The 16,685-nt window shown below is 43.3% G+C and overlaps 1 protein-coding gene across 1 annotated transcript in view; it reads right to left on the minus strand.

The window, feature by feature from the left end:
* STK24 (serine/threonine kinase 24) overlaps positions 1-16,685 on the minus strand; it is a 587,809-nt gene that overhangs the window by 11,571 nt on the left and 559,553 nt on the right. The window contains exons 9-10 of the mRNA XM_078657516.1: positions 14,987-15,055; positions 6,657-6,793 (exon numbers count right to left, since the gene is read on the minus strand). Of these exons, the coding sequence (XP_078513642.1) occupies positions 6,657-6,793; positions 14,987-15,055 (206 nt within the window). The remainder of the gene's footprint in view (positions 1-6,656; positions 6,794-14,986; positions 15,056-16,685) is intronic.

Consider the following 16,685-nt stretch of genomic DNA (forward strand, 5'->3'; position numbering starts at 1 on the left):
TGCAACTACATCAAACAATTAGACCTGCTGGACCAGTGCCAATCTGGTTTCCCACAGTGCACAGTACTGAATCGGCTCTGCCGCACATAGTGGATGATGTGCTAAAAATCCTAGACCAAAACTAAGCTTGCCTTTTAATCCTGCTCAACTTCTCTTCGGCATTCAACACCATTAAAAACGACAATCTTCTAGACCTCCTGAGACATAGACTGGGCCTATCATGATCCATTCTAAATTTCTCCAAAACAGATGCCAAAGATTCAATGTAAATCAATCTCTATCTAAGTCCATCCCAGTCATGTTAGGAGTCCCCCCCGGTCTCCTCCCTTTCACCCACTCTTTTTAACCTATTCATGAAACCTCTTACCGAAATTCTTAGTTACTCCAACATTCATTATCACATGTACGCGGATAATACACAACTGTACATAAAGGTCTCTTCTCCAGAGGACATCAGATCTCTTAACTTAACTCTACAAAAAACGCAGCTTTGGCTTGCTGAAAACCACCTTAAACTAAACACCCTCAAGACTGAATTCCTCCTAATCGTTCCTCCCAAGCTAACATCCATCATAGAGGAATGGCTTAAACAACTTACAGCGCTCAACTGCCAGACTCAAGTTATTGACTCTGCAAGATCTCTTGGAATAACACTCGACAGGAATCTAAACATGAATAAACGTATCAGTACCGCAACAAAAGGAGAAATCATACATATGCGCATTCTGAGGAAATTAAAACCCTTCCTTCCCTTTAATGACTTCAAATTGGCAGTAGAAGCTCTACTAATCCTTATACTAGATTATGGGAGTGCAACTCTTTGCAGACTTCCCAGGTATACAACTGCCCCTCTAAGAGCCTCCCTCAATTCAGATCTCAGGCTCATCATGGGTTCTAAAGAAACTGCCACATTTTCCCTGACCGTAGAGCTCTCAATTGGCTCCCACTTGAAGCAAGAATTCAACTAAGAATCGCTTACATGACTCACAAAGCCCTTCACCACAAGACCCCGAGATATCTGGTCCAGAAATTGGTGCTCTCAGTGGTGATATATCCTCCAGGACCTTCAGCACTCTTCTTCTGAAACCACAAAGATTTTCCAAAAAGAAAACATACAATCGAGCCTTCTCTGGAATTGCCCCACGGTTCTGAAACGCACAGCCCCCAGAAACCAGACTGAATCCCTCTACTGCCTCTTTCAAGAAAGAAGTAAAGTCTCTACTCATGAGTAAACTTACATGAACATTGAAGTGACCCGCATAACGGATGTTGGCCATCACTGTTTTTGATTTTTTTGTCTGTTTTGTCTTTATGCATACACTTTTGTAACTATATCAGGAGACAATAATAGTATACATCATACTTTGCCCTATGTTTCCCCCTGTAAAGCACTCTGATACCCGCAAGGGTCATGTTGAGATAATGCACCCATGGATACAAGACAGACTTTCCACAAATTGATTTTATGTCTGTCCCTCTCAAACCCCCACCACCCCATGGAACACCTCTAAGACTGTAATAACCCCCATTTCATGCCCCCTCCTACTTTCAAGTTAGAAAGGGGTAGAAAATGTGCAAGTCTGCAAAAACATTTCATCTTGTAAAAGGGCTTTACCTTGTAAAAAGCTCTTTTGTTTCCACAAACTGGGCATTTGGCCCTAGTTCTCCTGTCACAAATTCACATCTGACATCCAACTTAACTATATAGTAAAGGCCAAGGATTGGACCCAGAAACCAGTGATTTGGACCATATCATGGAGGGACACACACCAAAACTGCTAATTTTACTGTAACACAACATGACATGGGACAGTAGCATCCCTCTACGCAACGCATCTCTAGCAGGACGTCTTGCTGTCTCCAGCGTGCAGCATAACCAGAGTGTAATGCCATCAAAAGATTGGTTTTAAAATAGTTATAATTCTGTTAATACATGTGGCACATCTGGGAGAATCCTGCAAAGTATCTGCCACTGAGATACATTTACCTCTTCACAACGTTTACATCCCTAATTCACTGAGGCCCAAAAACTGCAAGAAGGTGAATTACCCTTAATGGACTGTGTCATGATCATAAGAGTAGAAATGAATCCCAAATGCACCTTTGCCCTAGCTATGCCAGCCTTCTCAATAACTTGAACCACCAAAGACCCATTGAACATGGGTCTTTCACCACCTCAGTAACCATTGGTGTCAGAGATATGACATTGTTCTGGGCCTTCCACAAAGGGGCAGCCCTGCTCCCTTCACCTGGTTTTTGCCAGCCTTCTGTTCTCTGGTAATAGTCTCAGGAGAAGGTTTAGATGATTTCCTTTTTTCTCTCCATATTTCTCTTTCGGCTGCTGTTGTGAAGAACTGGTTCCTCTAATCTCCCACGGTGTGGCCTTTCTTGAAGATCGTTGTCTAATCCTAATATCTCCCTGTCGTCCTTCAAGGACTACACTTGGAGAAGTTAGTTAATCAAAGATGATCCTGAGTGGGCGGTCCTACCTATCAGTTGTGATGTGTCTGGGCTCTCAGGAAATCAGTCATTGGGCAGAATGACCTCTGCTTCTGGTGAATCCCAAATAAAAGGCCATAGTAGAGACTGTTAGCACATGGACATCATAAAGATTTTGGGGGCCCTGGGCCAAACGCCTTTTGGGGGGCCCCTGTTTGGAACACCTTTTGAGTTTATGATCCAGTTTCAGCTTATTCATGTTGTCTTTGGCTAGGTCACTGACCGTTTACAGGGACACTATTCTGAATACTAAATGTGTTTCCATCTAATATTCTGGGATAGTGATGTGTGTTTTTAATATTTTAATATCGCAGCAGCGCACTAATATTGTTGCAAATAATCTCTGTGAGCCACTGTCATTTCTGTCAAGTCCTGTTTCGAACTTCAAGGAATTTGTTTTGTGGATGCGGCATGGTGTTGGAAAACATAAAGACAACATTTCTCTAAATAATGTATGTAAAAGACTCCCACACATCACCCCTATTAAAATTACACATAAGAAAGTGGTATTTAAATAATCTATGTTTTGGAATCATTTAGGGTCATCAGGGCAATACTGTGTAGAGAACAGGGCCTGATCTATCAGGAGGCCCCTTTTCTGTGCTCATGACGAGCTCAGCTCGTCATGAGGCACGGTGCTCCGGTGCTCACAACGAGCTGAGCTCGTCATGAGCCGTGGAACGCTCACACGCGGGGATAATTCCCCTGCTGTTCTGAGCATTCCACGGGAACGGGTGTGGTCATGACGAGCTCAGCTCGTCATGAGCACACGAGCACTGTGCCTCATGACGAGCTGATCTCGTCATGAGCACGGAGGCGCTGTGCGCGCCCCCCAGCACAGAGGGGGAATTACCCCAGCTGCGAAGGGGTTAAAAGGCTGGGGCCCTGGGCTAGAGCCCACTTTGCCCATGCCTTAAAACACATCTGTGTTAGCATGCATAGCTGCCAAGGTTTCAGATTGCTATGTGTGACATTTTCATTAATCCAGTGTAATTATGAGTGACATTCAAAAACTATGAGTGACACTTTCTCGCGAGCAAAAATCAAGGAATGAAGATGAGGTAGACACATAAATATCAGAAATAACACCTATTTGAGCAACCAGAAACTCTGAAATCTTAAACTGCTGCAAAGCACCAGTGCTGCTGGGAAATTCCATCTGTAACTAACTTTGCATGAGATCCTGATTACACAGAAGCAGCACACCTACCTGCTCCCACCCACTCCTCTAGTGGTCTCAGATGGGTAGGATATAAAAACAAATGGTAGTGGTCAGAAACAATAGACAATTACAGCTTGTATGATAGCGGCTATAGTTAGTGGATCTCTGTGATGCTCAGACCAAATTTCCAGTAATTCTTAAATGGACTGAAAAGTGCCTAGACGCATTTTAGCTTGCGGCACAGCGCTATAAAAAGTTTGCACCAAAAATAAATAGTCAGCAAAAGTGTATCATAATCGTTTCGGGAATTATTGGTCCCAAATAAAACCTTAATGTGAGGAAGAGCAATACAAGAAGTGCAGAGTTTAAGTAAAAAGCAAACGCTGTGGTTGGTGTTTACGTGGCCTATGCCCACACACACCCCTTTCTCAGTGACAGCCCTGAAGAGAGAACAGAATATGCAAACAACCCCTTGAAAAAGTGAAAGATTAAAAACTAATAATAATAGTATAGAAACAGACAGACAATAAGCAGCACACACAAATGGGGCACAAGGCTGCCATGAAACTGCAGGGAATATACATGCCTTGAATGGGGGGAAAGTCAATCCAAGCTGAGATCTCTTACACTGAACTGTAGGAATGAAACATCAGTGTAGTGTTTACTTAAATCAAAATCAATAAACCCACGCCTTTCTTTTTGTGGATATCATTTGATATCTCGAGCATATGCAAGGAACTGACTATAAATAATGACTTTTTGAAAACTCGGCTTTGCTATGTAGCATGCAAGAAAACGCTACTACACTGTGTTGTCAGTACAATCTGGAAACATATTTAAAGAGAAATGAGCCAGCAGCTAGAACTGTGAACCCCACGGTACTTCCTCACTCACCTCCCGGGTTCGGGGGTTCTTGCCTTGCCATGTTGGGGCACTTCAGCTTCAGTGATCCCAGGCCCCACGCAGCTCCAGAGTGCTCTTCAGGCGGTTATGCCTATTTCTTGGTGCATTTTCATGCAGCACATTGTGAGTCCCCCTCAGCCCTACTGGCCTGTCTGCTACCCTATTGTGTCTGTGGTTGCAGCTCTAGGGGTATTGCAACCAGGTAAGGGGCCAACCAAGCCCTGGTGGCGTTAGTGTAAGGGGGACGCACCCCGGGAGAGCGGGCGCGACCCAGCCCCAGAAAGCATTTCAGGCTGTTGTGGTTCCAGAGCGGCAGACTCTAGCAGCTTCAGTTAGCGCGGGGCCTTGGACAGAGACGGAATAGTGTGGCCCACTGGTTGTCTCAGGTCGCGTCCCCTGGGTGTTTTGGAGAACTCTGCTCTCAATGCAGTGCGGCCGGGCCAGAAGTCTCGCTCATGCGCCTGGCCCTTCCTCACCTTTGAATGTGGGTATTACTTCAATCGGCTCTCTCCACTCCCACCGTTGTTCACCAGGTTCCCCTGAGCCTCCTCTCAGAGCAGCCCTCCTGGGGCCATGCAATGGTATGCCCAGTCGCTCACTCCTGTTGCCGGTAACTTACCGGAGTGCCAATGTCGTCTCAGGCTTGATATGTTCTAAGAACAAATCAACATTTAACTTGTTGCTTCGCCGTGCACATTTCAATTCTGAAATTCCTGCGTATGTAGAGCTGCCAGTCAAAACACATAACTAGGAGAAACATCACAGCCTGCTGCATTAGTCCTGGGGGCGTGGAAATATCACATGTGCCAGCCTCTAGGGACGACAGGGGGCAGTAGAAATGCAGTCATGCGCAATAAGGTCGCTTTCATTACCAAGAAACTAGATGGGGCGTCAAGGCTTTATTGCCTGCAGGACGGCATTCCAGCTAGTTTGTCAGCATAGAAGCGCTACGGCTTGACAGCCGAGGCAGGTGCTATGCCAATAATGCGTGACTTTCCATTTCAGGGCAGTGATGCGGATCACCACACTGAATGCGTTAGTGTAATGCCTGATGCGTGGCATTTGGCAGGGCTGGGCCACCAGAAAAAGACAAGCAAGAACGTGAAAATACAATAATTGGCTCAGTCCACAATGCCACATTGGTTATATTGAGTGGTAGCTCATCTGTGCACTTTTTAGTATGAGTATTCAAATGCTGAGGAGGCTCAATGATCACCTTTCTTTCTCTAGTCACCTCCAAAACATTCATCCTTCTTATAACTCTTTTCCAACTTTATATGATTTTATTATTAAGATCTTTTATATTTGAAATCGTTTCCACTTTCCACTTACTTTTCTTTTTCTCTTGGTCTTTCTTCCCATTTATTGTTTTTAAGGTATAACTTTCGCATCTTTTTTTATGAATGGCAATTTCTCCATAAAGTATAATATAATTATTTAATCAACATTCCTATAATTATTTTTATGCAATTGTTTCATTATGCTTTATTTAACGGAAGTTATAACTTTTTTATATTATAATTATTGTATTGTAATTGTATGTGCCTCTTGGATGCAGTCATCTAAATTGAAAGCTTTAATAAAAATCGTTAAAAAAAGAAATAAAACAAACATTATTGAAAACATGCATCTATAGCATGTCAATATGGGTGCTTTACAACAGGTGCCAGCACTCCACTACTTTTACCGCCCCACATTAGGGGTGAATTTGAGGCAGGCTCTCCCTCACCCCAAAACTCTTCCGATGTTGAGGCCTTGAGACATGAGTGAGACATAAACCTCGTTCTGATCTCATCTTGTGCCTCTCTCTCTCACTAAGGAACTTAACAAATACCCTTATGGACTGTGCCCCCATTTTCCAGAATGACGAAGGCACTTGGCCTCAAATTACACAGTGAAATCCTCTACCAAATATATCATTTTGTGGAACTGCTTGAATTATGAAAGACACAATTTTCTTAAAATATCGATTAGACTTTGTTTAGCGCTTCACTGTCTTTTTTGATAAGCTCGGGCTATATAAATACCACATACATAAATAAATACCTACATATTTAACCTCACTGTTCAAATATTTGTGTTTTGATTTTACCTCTGAAGCCTTTGTACAAGATGTGTTACCATTATATCTGAGATGCCTGGCCACGCTTCTTCTGCTAAGTACACAGCCTCTCTGAGTTCTTCTATTGACCCCGCGTTGCCGTCACAGTCCCGACTTTTTTCTTTCAACTGAAAACAAAACATAAAAATTTAAGAAGTTAATCATTTGTCTTAGCTTGCACGTTTTTCAGGCTTCACAGAAACCATAACTCTGCAACTAACCCCTGCCCAAGATTTACAAAAGGAACACTATTGGCTTTACTATTAGAACATTGGAATGTTGAGTGCTCCAATGAAAACAATGGACTGCTCTGGGCTTCTAATGCCTGATATAAGCCCGGAACATCAACATTCCAATGTTTTTTTTCACAGCTGTTTCTTTGATCAAAGGCCTCACGGAGCCCGAGAGAATTTCCAACCGCCTCACGTTCTGTGAGGCCTTTGTTTTACAAATTAGAACATTCTGCCCTCTATGGGTGAAATGTTCTAATAGCCTTAGGCTCAACGGCCATTAGAGGCCCGCTCCAGCGTAAAAGCCTGAGCTGAATGGAGCGGGCCTTTAATGGCCGGTAGAGCTCGCTATGGCGGGCTCTAAGGCTATATTCTACAATGAGCGATACACAACATGAGAAGAATCCCCCCACTCAATATTCATAAAGATAGGCAGTAGCTCCAAATATATATGTCACTCACAGTGAATATCATTTTACAATATTGTTATTAACAAAAGTAGGCACAATTGTTTTCATTTCTTTTAAATAAGTACAAATATATTTTGCATACATATAAATAAACAATGAATTATAGAAGACAACATACAATAACTCATCACATGAAGGTGTGTACATAATATACAGGAAGAGCCCTAGGTCAATACTACACAAACAACAACTATATTTACAAACTATTAAATCCTGTGCTATCAAACAATACACAACTAGACTAAACATATACAAATAACAACGAAAGATGTTAGTAAAGAGCCCTGTTGTTTCTGTAATGTTGTTTATATATCATGAAGATTGATGGACCATTAATTAAGTATGATGAACTTTGCGCCCTGATAAAGAAATTCTAACATCTGGTACTTCCGACTCGCGCGTCGGCGCATTCACCTTGTCTTTTCGTCTATTGTATTTTGTTTATTTTCTATATGTGTCTTTACTAAAATCTTTCGAGATACAAGCACGCAAAAATATACTAATGTACAAGTTGTAAAGTCACACAAGGAGGAGATACAAACAGAAAGAAAAATTGCAAATTTACAAGTAGTAAAGTCACTCAAGGAAGAGATACAAATGGAAATACTCTAAGAGTCACAAAGGAATGGTAGAGAGCACAAAGGTCTACTGCATATACCAGTGATTAGAGTTATCTCTATATACATATATATACACATAGTAGATTTTCTCAGGTCAAGACCCAAAAAAACAAAAAAAGAAACGGAGAGCAGAGTTCCATTAAGTGGAGTCGGAGGGGGGATGCAGTCACAGAACCAAGGGACGATGGGAGGGATACAGGGGTATGGAGAAAAGGCAAATCAGAAAAGGGAAGAAACATTTGCGGATCGTCACGGGGGAAACGAGTGAAAATGGTAAAGGACGAGGGAATGGACAAGATGGCTGGTCGGGGTCCAGAGAAAAGCGGCCGAGAACAGCAGCAAAATGGCGGCCACATTTACTTAAAAAAAAATAACTATTTGCTGTATTCATTGGCCTATTTGACTTTTTGTAAACCAGCCATGAGTGCTCACAAAGTGTGTAGGCTACATAAAAATCAAATACTGCTCCTAAGACACATCAAGGTTTTCACCACTTACACAGGGAACAAACCTGATGACATGAGTTGAGACATCTATGTCACATTCCAGATTAAGTGTTGCAGCTCAAAAGGAAAACCTACCCTGTTTTTACAGTTAGGCTGCTAAATAACTCAGTATGCCAGCTGTCACTAAACCTAGTAAAGGCAGTTTCCAGCTGCATAGTGCCCAGAGTGAAAACATCTAACACATGTGCATGTTTAAAGGGGTAATATGTGTCGTGCCCACATGATGGCACTAGGACCCTGGGGGTCAGGGTCAGGGGGACAGGGACACTGGACACCACATCCGGTCAGGGGGCGAGGGTCAGGGATCACTCGCCTGCAGGACCTCAGGGTGAGAGGTCAGGGGACCACGAGCGCGACATACAGATACCGATGTACATATAAAGACCGATGCTGACCACCCTACCGTCTCCTGTGTGTTCCTGATCCTTGCGACGCGACAACTGGCGACGAAGGTGGGATATCGACCTGTGTGAACTTGTGCACCTCGGTGGAAAGGATCGTCTCCAGGAGACCGGTGACCAGGATCTCGGCGTGCCCAGAAGGAGAAATCGGCCAGAAAACGCAGCGACGCGGGAGCCCACCCCGGCCGCTGCGAGGAAAGACTACCCGCCCCCACGACAATATGGGCTAGGGTTATGTGTTCCAAGAGTGGCTACATCCTTTAAAATCGTTGAGTGTCAGAAACCTCTTTTTTTCTAACACTGGCTTAGAAAGAATATGAAGGTCACTTTTGCGAACTAATTAAATAAAATGAAATACAATTATTATTCAACATAGATTTTTATTTTAGATGAGCCAAGAGTGACTTTTTATAAGGTTGTCATATTCCTGCATGCAGAAAAACCAAACCGTACAGTTGACTAAAACACCCTGCTTCTTGTTGGTTTCCTGGTGGTTATGTATCAGCAATTAGTTATTCTACATATACTGTTGATGCCTTTTCTCAATATCTGTAAACCTCAGATGCATGCAGCAAGGGTGTATTATGTTCTCTTTCTGGGCCTCAGCACTGGAAATAAGTACATATCTTGTTCTTGTTCTGTACAAATAACATAGTTTAGAGTAGGATGTGCTCTTGCATGTAAGAAGGGCTTCACAACAGTTGTGAACTCCACCTCTCACCATCACTCCATTTTGCAGTGAATAATTGCAGAGCACTCATGTACTGCTGGGACATTCTCCAACGCTCACTTCAAACTTCATCACCGGTCAACCACAGAAGCCGGTCTGGCTCCAGTCCGCTCACTCCCAACCTCAGCAGCCATAAACCCTGCAGGGACAAACCCCATTCTATGTTCGGCAAGAGCATTGCCTGGCATCACTTACATATTCAGCCTGGGCAGGGTGAGAGGCCAGGACACAATCCCCCACTGGGTACCAGGAGCACTGTAGAGCAGGCCATAACTCCGAATTGCAGCAGCAGTGCACTTCAGGAGCAGGCATCAACTTTGCTCCCAGATTCAGTATCTATGATTTGCAGGAGCTTACCCATCCCTCATCCACAGCCAGTGTACCTGTGCATTGCTGAAGTATGTCCTGCCTTCATTCTAAACAGCATCATCTGTGTACTGCAGAGACATGTCCTGCTCTTATTTCCAGTTTCAGACATGGAAGTGACAACTTCTGGTGCTCCTGTCTGGAGAGACATTGGAACATTCTCATAAGGTGCACAAGTGAATACTCCATTTAGTGGTATATACATTCCAAGGCACTAATGCAAGAGAATGTACACCCTAGCTCCATTGTGCCATAAAGTACGTAGAACATATGCATTGTAAGAGTGTTTTCCTCCCTTATTCCAGTCTGCAGCACCTTTACTGCAGAAACATGGCGCATCCTCACTTTCAATCTCCGTCTCATTAGAGCCTTTGCTGCCATATTCCCAACCATAGGCATGAGCTCCAAGGAGGAAGCCAGCATGTTGAGAGGATGAAAGGAAGAGAACCCTCCCGTTTTTCAACTTCAAAGTCAGTGCCCTTGTCCAAGGCAGCACACCTTTCCTTGTTCACCATCTTCTCCTAATTTGTCTTTTCTCTTTCTTTCCTTCTTATGCCACCACTGCCTGTATATCTTTAACTCCCTCTCTCTCCTTTCCAAAGGATGTTGGCCAGTTTCAACCCCCTGAACCCAGCTATCTCTTTTTTTGTTCATGCCAACCCATGCACACAACAGTGAATGCATTCATGATGTGACTGCTGGTGGTGAGGACACATTCCTTCTCTCTCCAGGAGGCACAGCAGAGTCAGACTCTAAGCAGCCATGTTGGCTGCTGATTCCATGACTTGACTTGCACGCAGGAAGCACCAAGGCTCCTTGTGGCCAGTGGCACTCAGGCTGGGTCACATTGTATGGTTTCATATTGAATGTGGGATCTATATAGCATGTTCCATCCACTTGTGTGGTCCTGAAGCTTTGCACAATTTAGCCTGATATGTTGCTAGTCAGGGATAGTGAGCATGACTGTTAGAGTGAATGGTTCCTTTATGGCCTCTATGGGAGACATTAGTGTTTGTGCATGAGGACCTAAAGAGTGCTGTGGTATTATCGCTGCAAACTTGGCATTTTGCAGAGGCATGTTGGAGCACCTGGGTTGAAAGAGCTGAACTTTATTGATGCAAACTTCTAACCGATCATTCCATTGGATGACAACTTTCTCAGACACACTCTTTGTATTCATTGGGTTGGTGCTTAAAGAGGACACCGCTTTATTGCTCTTCCTAATTCTGAACTCTCTTATTAGGGTCGGGAAGGAGTGTGTTTCAGAAATCAGTATCGAAAAAGTCACATCGCTGACTCTTTATTTAGGAATGATATCTGCAGGTGCCACCTTTGATCTCGGGACCCTCAGTTGTAGAAAGGTTTGAAGCATGTGATAGGGGAAGATCACACCTTAACCATCGATAATCTGTTTTGCGGTCTAGATGGAACTGATCAACATGTGCCTGGTACAAGAGAGACACATGGGAGTTTGAAGAGCCAGTGTAAGGTGGTGTGATGAGCCTCCAAGTCTGTACCGTTAACAGAGCATCGATGCGAGAGTAGGAGTGCAACTTTGGTCTTGACCAGTTTAAGTAGCCACAGAAAACATAAATTCTGCCTCAGGGGGCTCAGTGTGTGGAAACAGGATTTACTCCAGGTAATATAATGTGCTGTGTGTTTCAGGTGGTTGCAGGTGATCCAGTACTCAACTGCTAGAAGGCATGGGCCAAGAATTACATTGTCTATGTCCATAGGCTTTTACATGCTCAAGAGGATTTGGGTAACATCACTTTAGTTGTGACAAGAGAGTGTGACAGTTTTGATGATACCCAGGAAGAGCTCGGAGAAGCTTTGGTGGGTAGGAGAGGCAACAGTTTAGCCTGGATGGACGCTTCTATGATGAACGGTGATGACTGTAAAGACAGGAAGGTGATCAAATGCAGCATCTTTCGAAGGAAAGAAGTGTTCTATTCCAGGATGTTGCTTGGATTCCAAGTTATTTTAATCTGTGTAGTAGGGTAGGATGGAGGACTGTGTCAAATGCTGCTGAGAGGTCAAGTAGGAAGAGTTCTGCCACCCCATTTTGGACAATGATGATTTTAGGGCGTCCCAAATGACAATAAGCCATGATTTAGCAAAGGTTTGGACATTATCTTATTGTTGTCAAAGTCGTTACAAAGTTATTTGAAGGATGCTCCTGTGAACAGCTTGCTCAAGAAGTAACCCTTGGCAACAGATCTAAAGTTCTTCACATAATAAGGATCTAATCCTTGTTTTTTCCAGAAGGAGCAACATAGAAGAGAAAAGTTACAGATGGTACTGGCTGGGTCAGCTGCTGAAGTTGATGAGAGGACATCCTTGAGGTAGGCAAGCCAGGGTTGTGACAGGATTTAACAAGTTCCTTGACCTCTTCTGCTGTTAGAGGACTAAAGGCATACAGGGAGTCTATCAATGTTAAGCAACCTGGTCCTGTCTCTGGGAACATCAAGGGGAGGTTCACTATATGCCTCTGGGCAGAGGTAGTAGTCTAGGATAACAGCTTGAGTAACAAAGGCACAGATTTACTAAAGGTAGGGCAGCACAGTGATGGCTGGAAATCTGCACATCTGTGTTGTGGGAACAGTAAAAAAAGAAATTGCATAGCACCACATTTACAAAGAATTGCATGCCAATGATATAATTGACTACGCTCATATACATAAGGGTGATTTAGTGCGACACTTATTATAGAGCTACAGTGCAAAGGAGAGACACTGGGGTCTTGTGTGACACTTGCACTTCAGATACACTTTGCAGTTCAAATTTTTATATAATGAAACCACCCATAGGTAAGCCACGTGAACTATGTAACTGCACCAAAATAAATGTTACATGAGAGAATATCGCGCAATATTCTGCGTGTCAATTATATGTGTTTAGTTGCATATGGTGCTAGGATTTCATGCAAAAACTGGGTGTGCTACTTTAGTAGATATGTTTTTGCATGAAACCTAATAGTGTTTGACTGTTCCCAGCCCATTACACAATTTTTACATTCTTTATCAGGGGTTGGAACTAAGCGACATACAGAAATCTGGCATTGGGATCACTTCAGCTTTTTTGTATAAAATATATTTTGCTTAGGATTATTGATAGATGGGTAATTTGCATCACTTTGAGTTGGCCAAGTGCCCACTCAATTGCATGGTAGATTTAGGCTAAAGTGTGCTGTTAAAATGTCTCAGAGAAGTTTCAAGTGGGTAATGTGTGCTGTGGGAGACTTTGGGTTCTGAACTTTGATAATTATCTTGATGAGCTCCCTGGAAGGACATGAGCATTTAGTGATGAGTGTCAAGAAGTACTTTCATGTCAATTTAATGACTGCCTATAGCATGCACTTGAATAATTTTGGAGGCACAGCTTGCCCTCATCTTTCCCTTTCTTCCATCATTCGTGCAATGCTCTATTATTCTTCCCTGAGACTGCTTGAGCTCAAGTGTCAACCAGCCAAAGAAGAGCTCTCATCAGGGTATGACTTGTTAGCTATGAGAACTTTGAGGGCCGACGTCAGCGCACCAGCCAAATAGTTCCGCCTAAGTGATGGGTTCGGCTGACATGCTTCCACTAAAAAGGGTCAAGACCTACCCATTAAGACCCATGTTATTTTATTGTCTTGCATGTGTTTTGGTGTTTGGATTTAAGAAAATCCTGGTTGTACAAAGGAAAAAGCACAGTGGTCAGTCTGCATAATTGTCTTTAAATTTCTGAACGTTGTTGTCTTGAGTGTGGTAAACATGGTATCCTGGGTGTGTCCAGTTACCAGATGCAGCAGGTTTGTGAGTCTACGTTTGAGAGGAGGAATATGGCTTTGGGCCACTATAGCTTGCCAAATCAGGCTTTGAAGTCTCCAAAAATGAGTATGTTGTGCTTCAAGGCAACAGTCACTACAGAGTATGGAAATGCTTCTGCCAAGGCTTGGTTGGATAGTGGAAGTCTGTAGGTCTGGTGTGCGTGATAATGTGCACTGGCTAATGAATGACCCATATTCTATGAGAATTGTAGGTGTGTGGTTAGTGATGGTGTTTTTGTACACAGCAGCTCCTCCTCTTTCAGTAATCCTACAGTAGAGTTGGCAACCAGGTCAAAAATGCGGTAATAGCCAGGATCTAAGGGGGTGGGAGGGCAGTGGGATGGTCAACGTGCAAGTTTCTGAGTTATTGTTTAAGAGATTTTCTATGATAATGTCCTGTATATATTTGCGGGCCATGATGGTCCTAAATTGTGAGAAAAACCCAATAAAATTTGTTGTGAAAAAAAATGTGGTGATACTGTTCCTCACTTTAATTTACAAAGAGCCACAGTGTGCAGAGAACATGCGTAATGACACAGGCGGTGGTCAGTCCAGCTCGGCTGCCCATTCTGAGCTACAACTCAGCACCATGACAGTTCAGGGCTGGCTCAAAGATGCCCTTCACCTCCACTTGGCAACGGTACTGACCCCAAAGCTTCAAAGAAACTCTTAACTAACGGCAGAGGGAGCGGAAAGGAGTGAGCATGGCCAGGACTGGGATTGGGGCTAAGCTTCAAACCAGGACACTGGGTTACGGTTCTAAAGAAGGCCCGATATCATGGCCAGAGTAAACATTTGAAAGAACTTACTTAACTACAAACATACGTTAGAAGGAGATGCCCTATAAGTGATATATTGACAGGTTTGAAATAGGTTTGAAATAAAACCAGCAGTCAGCCAGAAAAAAAGTTAAAAACCAGAGGAACTGTTATGCACAGTTAAGTTGCTTTGCACCTTGTCCTTTGTCTATGCCTGGATCAGCATGCATGAACATTTGATAAATACTGAAGTTTGCACCTGCACTTGGAAATGAGTGCCCTTATTCGTTATATCCCTTGGCTTGACCCTGACGAAGGTAAAAGAGTAAGACAGGTAATAATATGGCTGCCCTGTCCAACAGCCCATTGCCACATATGTATAAGCGGGGTATGATTGACAACAGAGCTGCCCTACACAAATCAACTTACCTCTGTAAGCAGAGGGGAAATGATTGTAGATAAGCACTCGGACAAAGGCCTCTTTGGAATGTCCTCCACCTTAAAAAGAAACATTCAGACATAAACATTTTTCTATGGAAACTTCCATAATGTTAGATTTAAAGTTGAGTTCAAACAAAAAAACACACTTCTAATCCAGACAGTTTTCAAGGCTAAAGAAAGCCGGTAAGGTAACCAGATTACAAATGAGGGCAACACATTTACTAGAGATTGCACATCTTTGGAACAATGAAAGAAGTCTAACCTCCATATTAGAACTCATTGTAATTAAAATAAATCCAGCCTCCCAAACTAAGAAACTATGGATTAACCATTCCTGAAACTATAAATAATATTCCATTAAAGTAAAAAATAAAATCACTTTTCCATAATCTCCAAGCAACCACATAAATGTTAACCACTTTAGGTGTTCTCTTTACGATGCTATCACAGTTCACATCATTAATGAAATCAGTTGATATACTGCTTCAACTGCAAACTAATGAATCCTGGAGAGTGACTCCAGAATAAAGTGACCCCTCTTTGATAAAGCCTTTTTGGGAGAGCAATGCCATGCTAGCCTTGACAGGGATTTTGCTGCTTAGGGAACATTTTTGCAATTAAAATAGGTTTTCATGCCCTATTTTCACTTTGGCATCATTTAGAGTTTAGGGGTGTAAGAGCTCTGCCGTAAACTGGGAGGGCTCCCACTATATCAATCATGCTGTTCTCAGCTTCATTTAGAGGTGGGGGGAGGCAGGCTCATACGAACGAAGCATAAGGTACCTCCATCGATGTAAATCTCAGACCTGGGGACCGTATTATGCTTATATAGCACATTTTCCTAATTGCGCCATGTTTGTTGTGTTCTCATGTCATCTCGTGCTTGTCTGCTTCGCGCTGGCATTCACGTGCACAGACTCGCGTCTAGCTCGTGAGTGTATTTACCTTCAAGTGTATCTCGTGACATGTATCCTTTCAAATGTACATTCCTCGTGACATGTATTCTTTCAAATGTGTATTCCTCGCTACACTGTGCTGTTTACAACGTACCATACTGTGTTATTCAGTAAATGTAGATCAGTTACTGCTGTTGCACGGAGCCATCGGATGTGTGCCGGGGATTGCCTCCTATCTTGGAATAAACTTATTTTCTACACAATTTGTATTCCTGGATATTGATTTAACAATGTTGCACCTTTTAAACGGTGCGTCGGTTATAAAGAGGGACAGTGCACCCTATTACAAAGAATGCACAGCCCCCATGGAAGCCACAAACTCACGCTGCCATTGGGGCAGCGCATTCAAGTGATATATGGAGGGGCTGCTTCAAGCCGCTCCGTGTTTCACAGTCCAGGGGGTATGCCACCAGCACTTTGAAGAGGGGAGAAAGATCCCCTTTAAGACACGTGCAGTGGGTGACTGCACCGGCCTGCAACAGGATGTCTGGGGGAGTCCATGGGCGCCCTTTCTCCCCTCCAGAGGGCTACCTTTAGGAGGTACATTAAAAGTGTGCAAGCAATTTGTAATGCACTTTCAGTACGCCTCCTAAGGGCATGTTTGCCCCTGCGTCCGCATCTAAAATACTGAGCGGACGCAGATGCAAAGTCAATTCCTAATTTGCATGACGTTCGCCACCCCTTGCAAATGAGGGAATGCCCTCATGTGATAGTGCTGGTGCCACATGTGC

This window comes from Lissotriton helveticus, chromosome 8 (assembly GCF_964261635.1).
Source record: "Lissotriton helveticus chromosome 8, aLisHel1.1, whole genome shotgun sequence".
NCBI classification, from domain to species: Eukaryota; Metazoa; Chordata; class Amphibia; order Caudata; family Salamandridae; genus Lissotriton; species Lissotriton helveticus.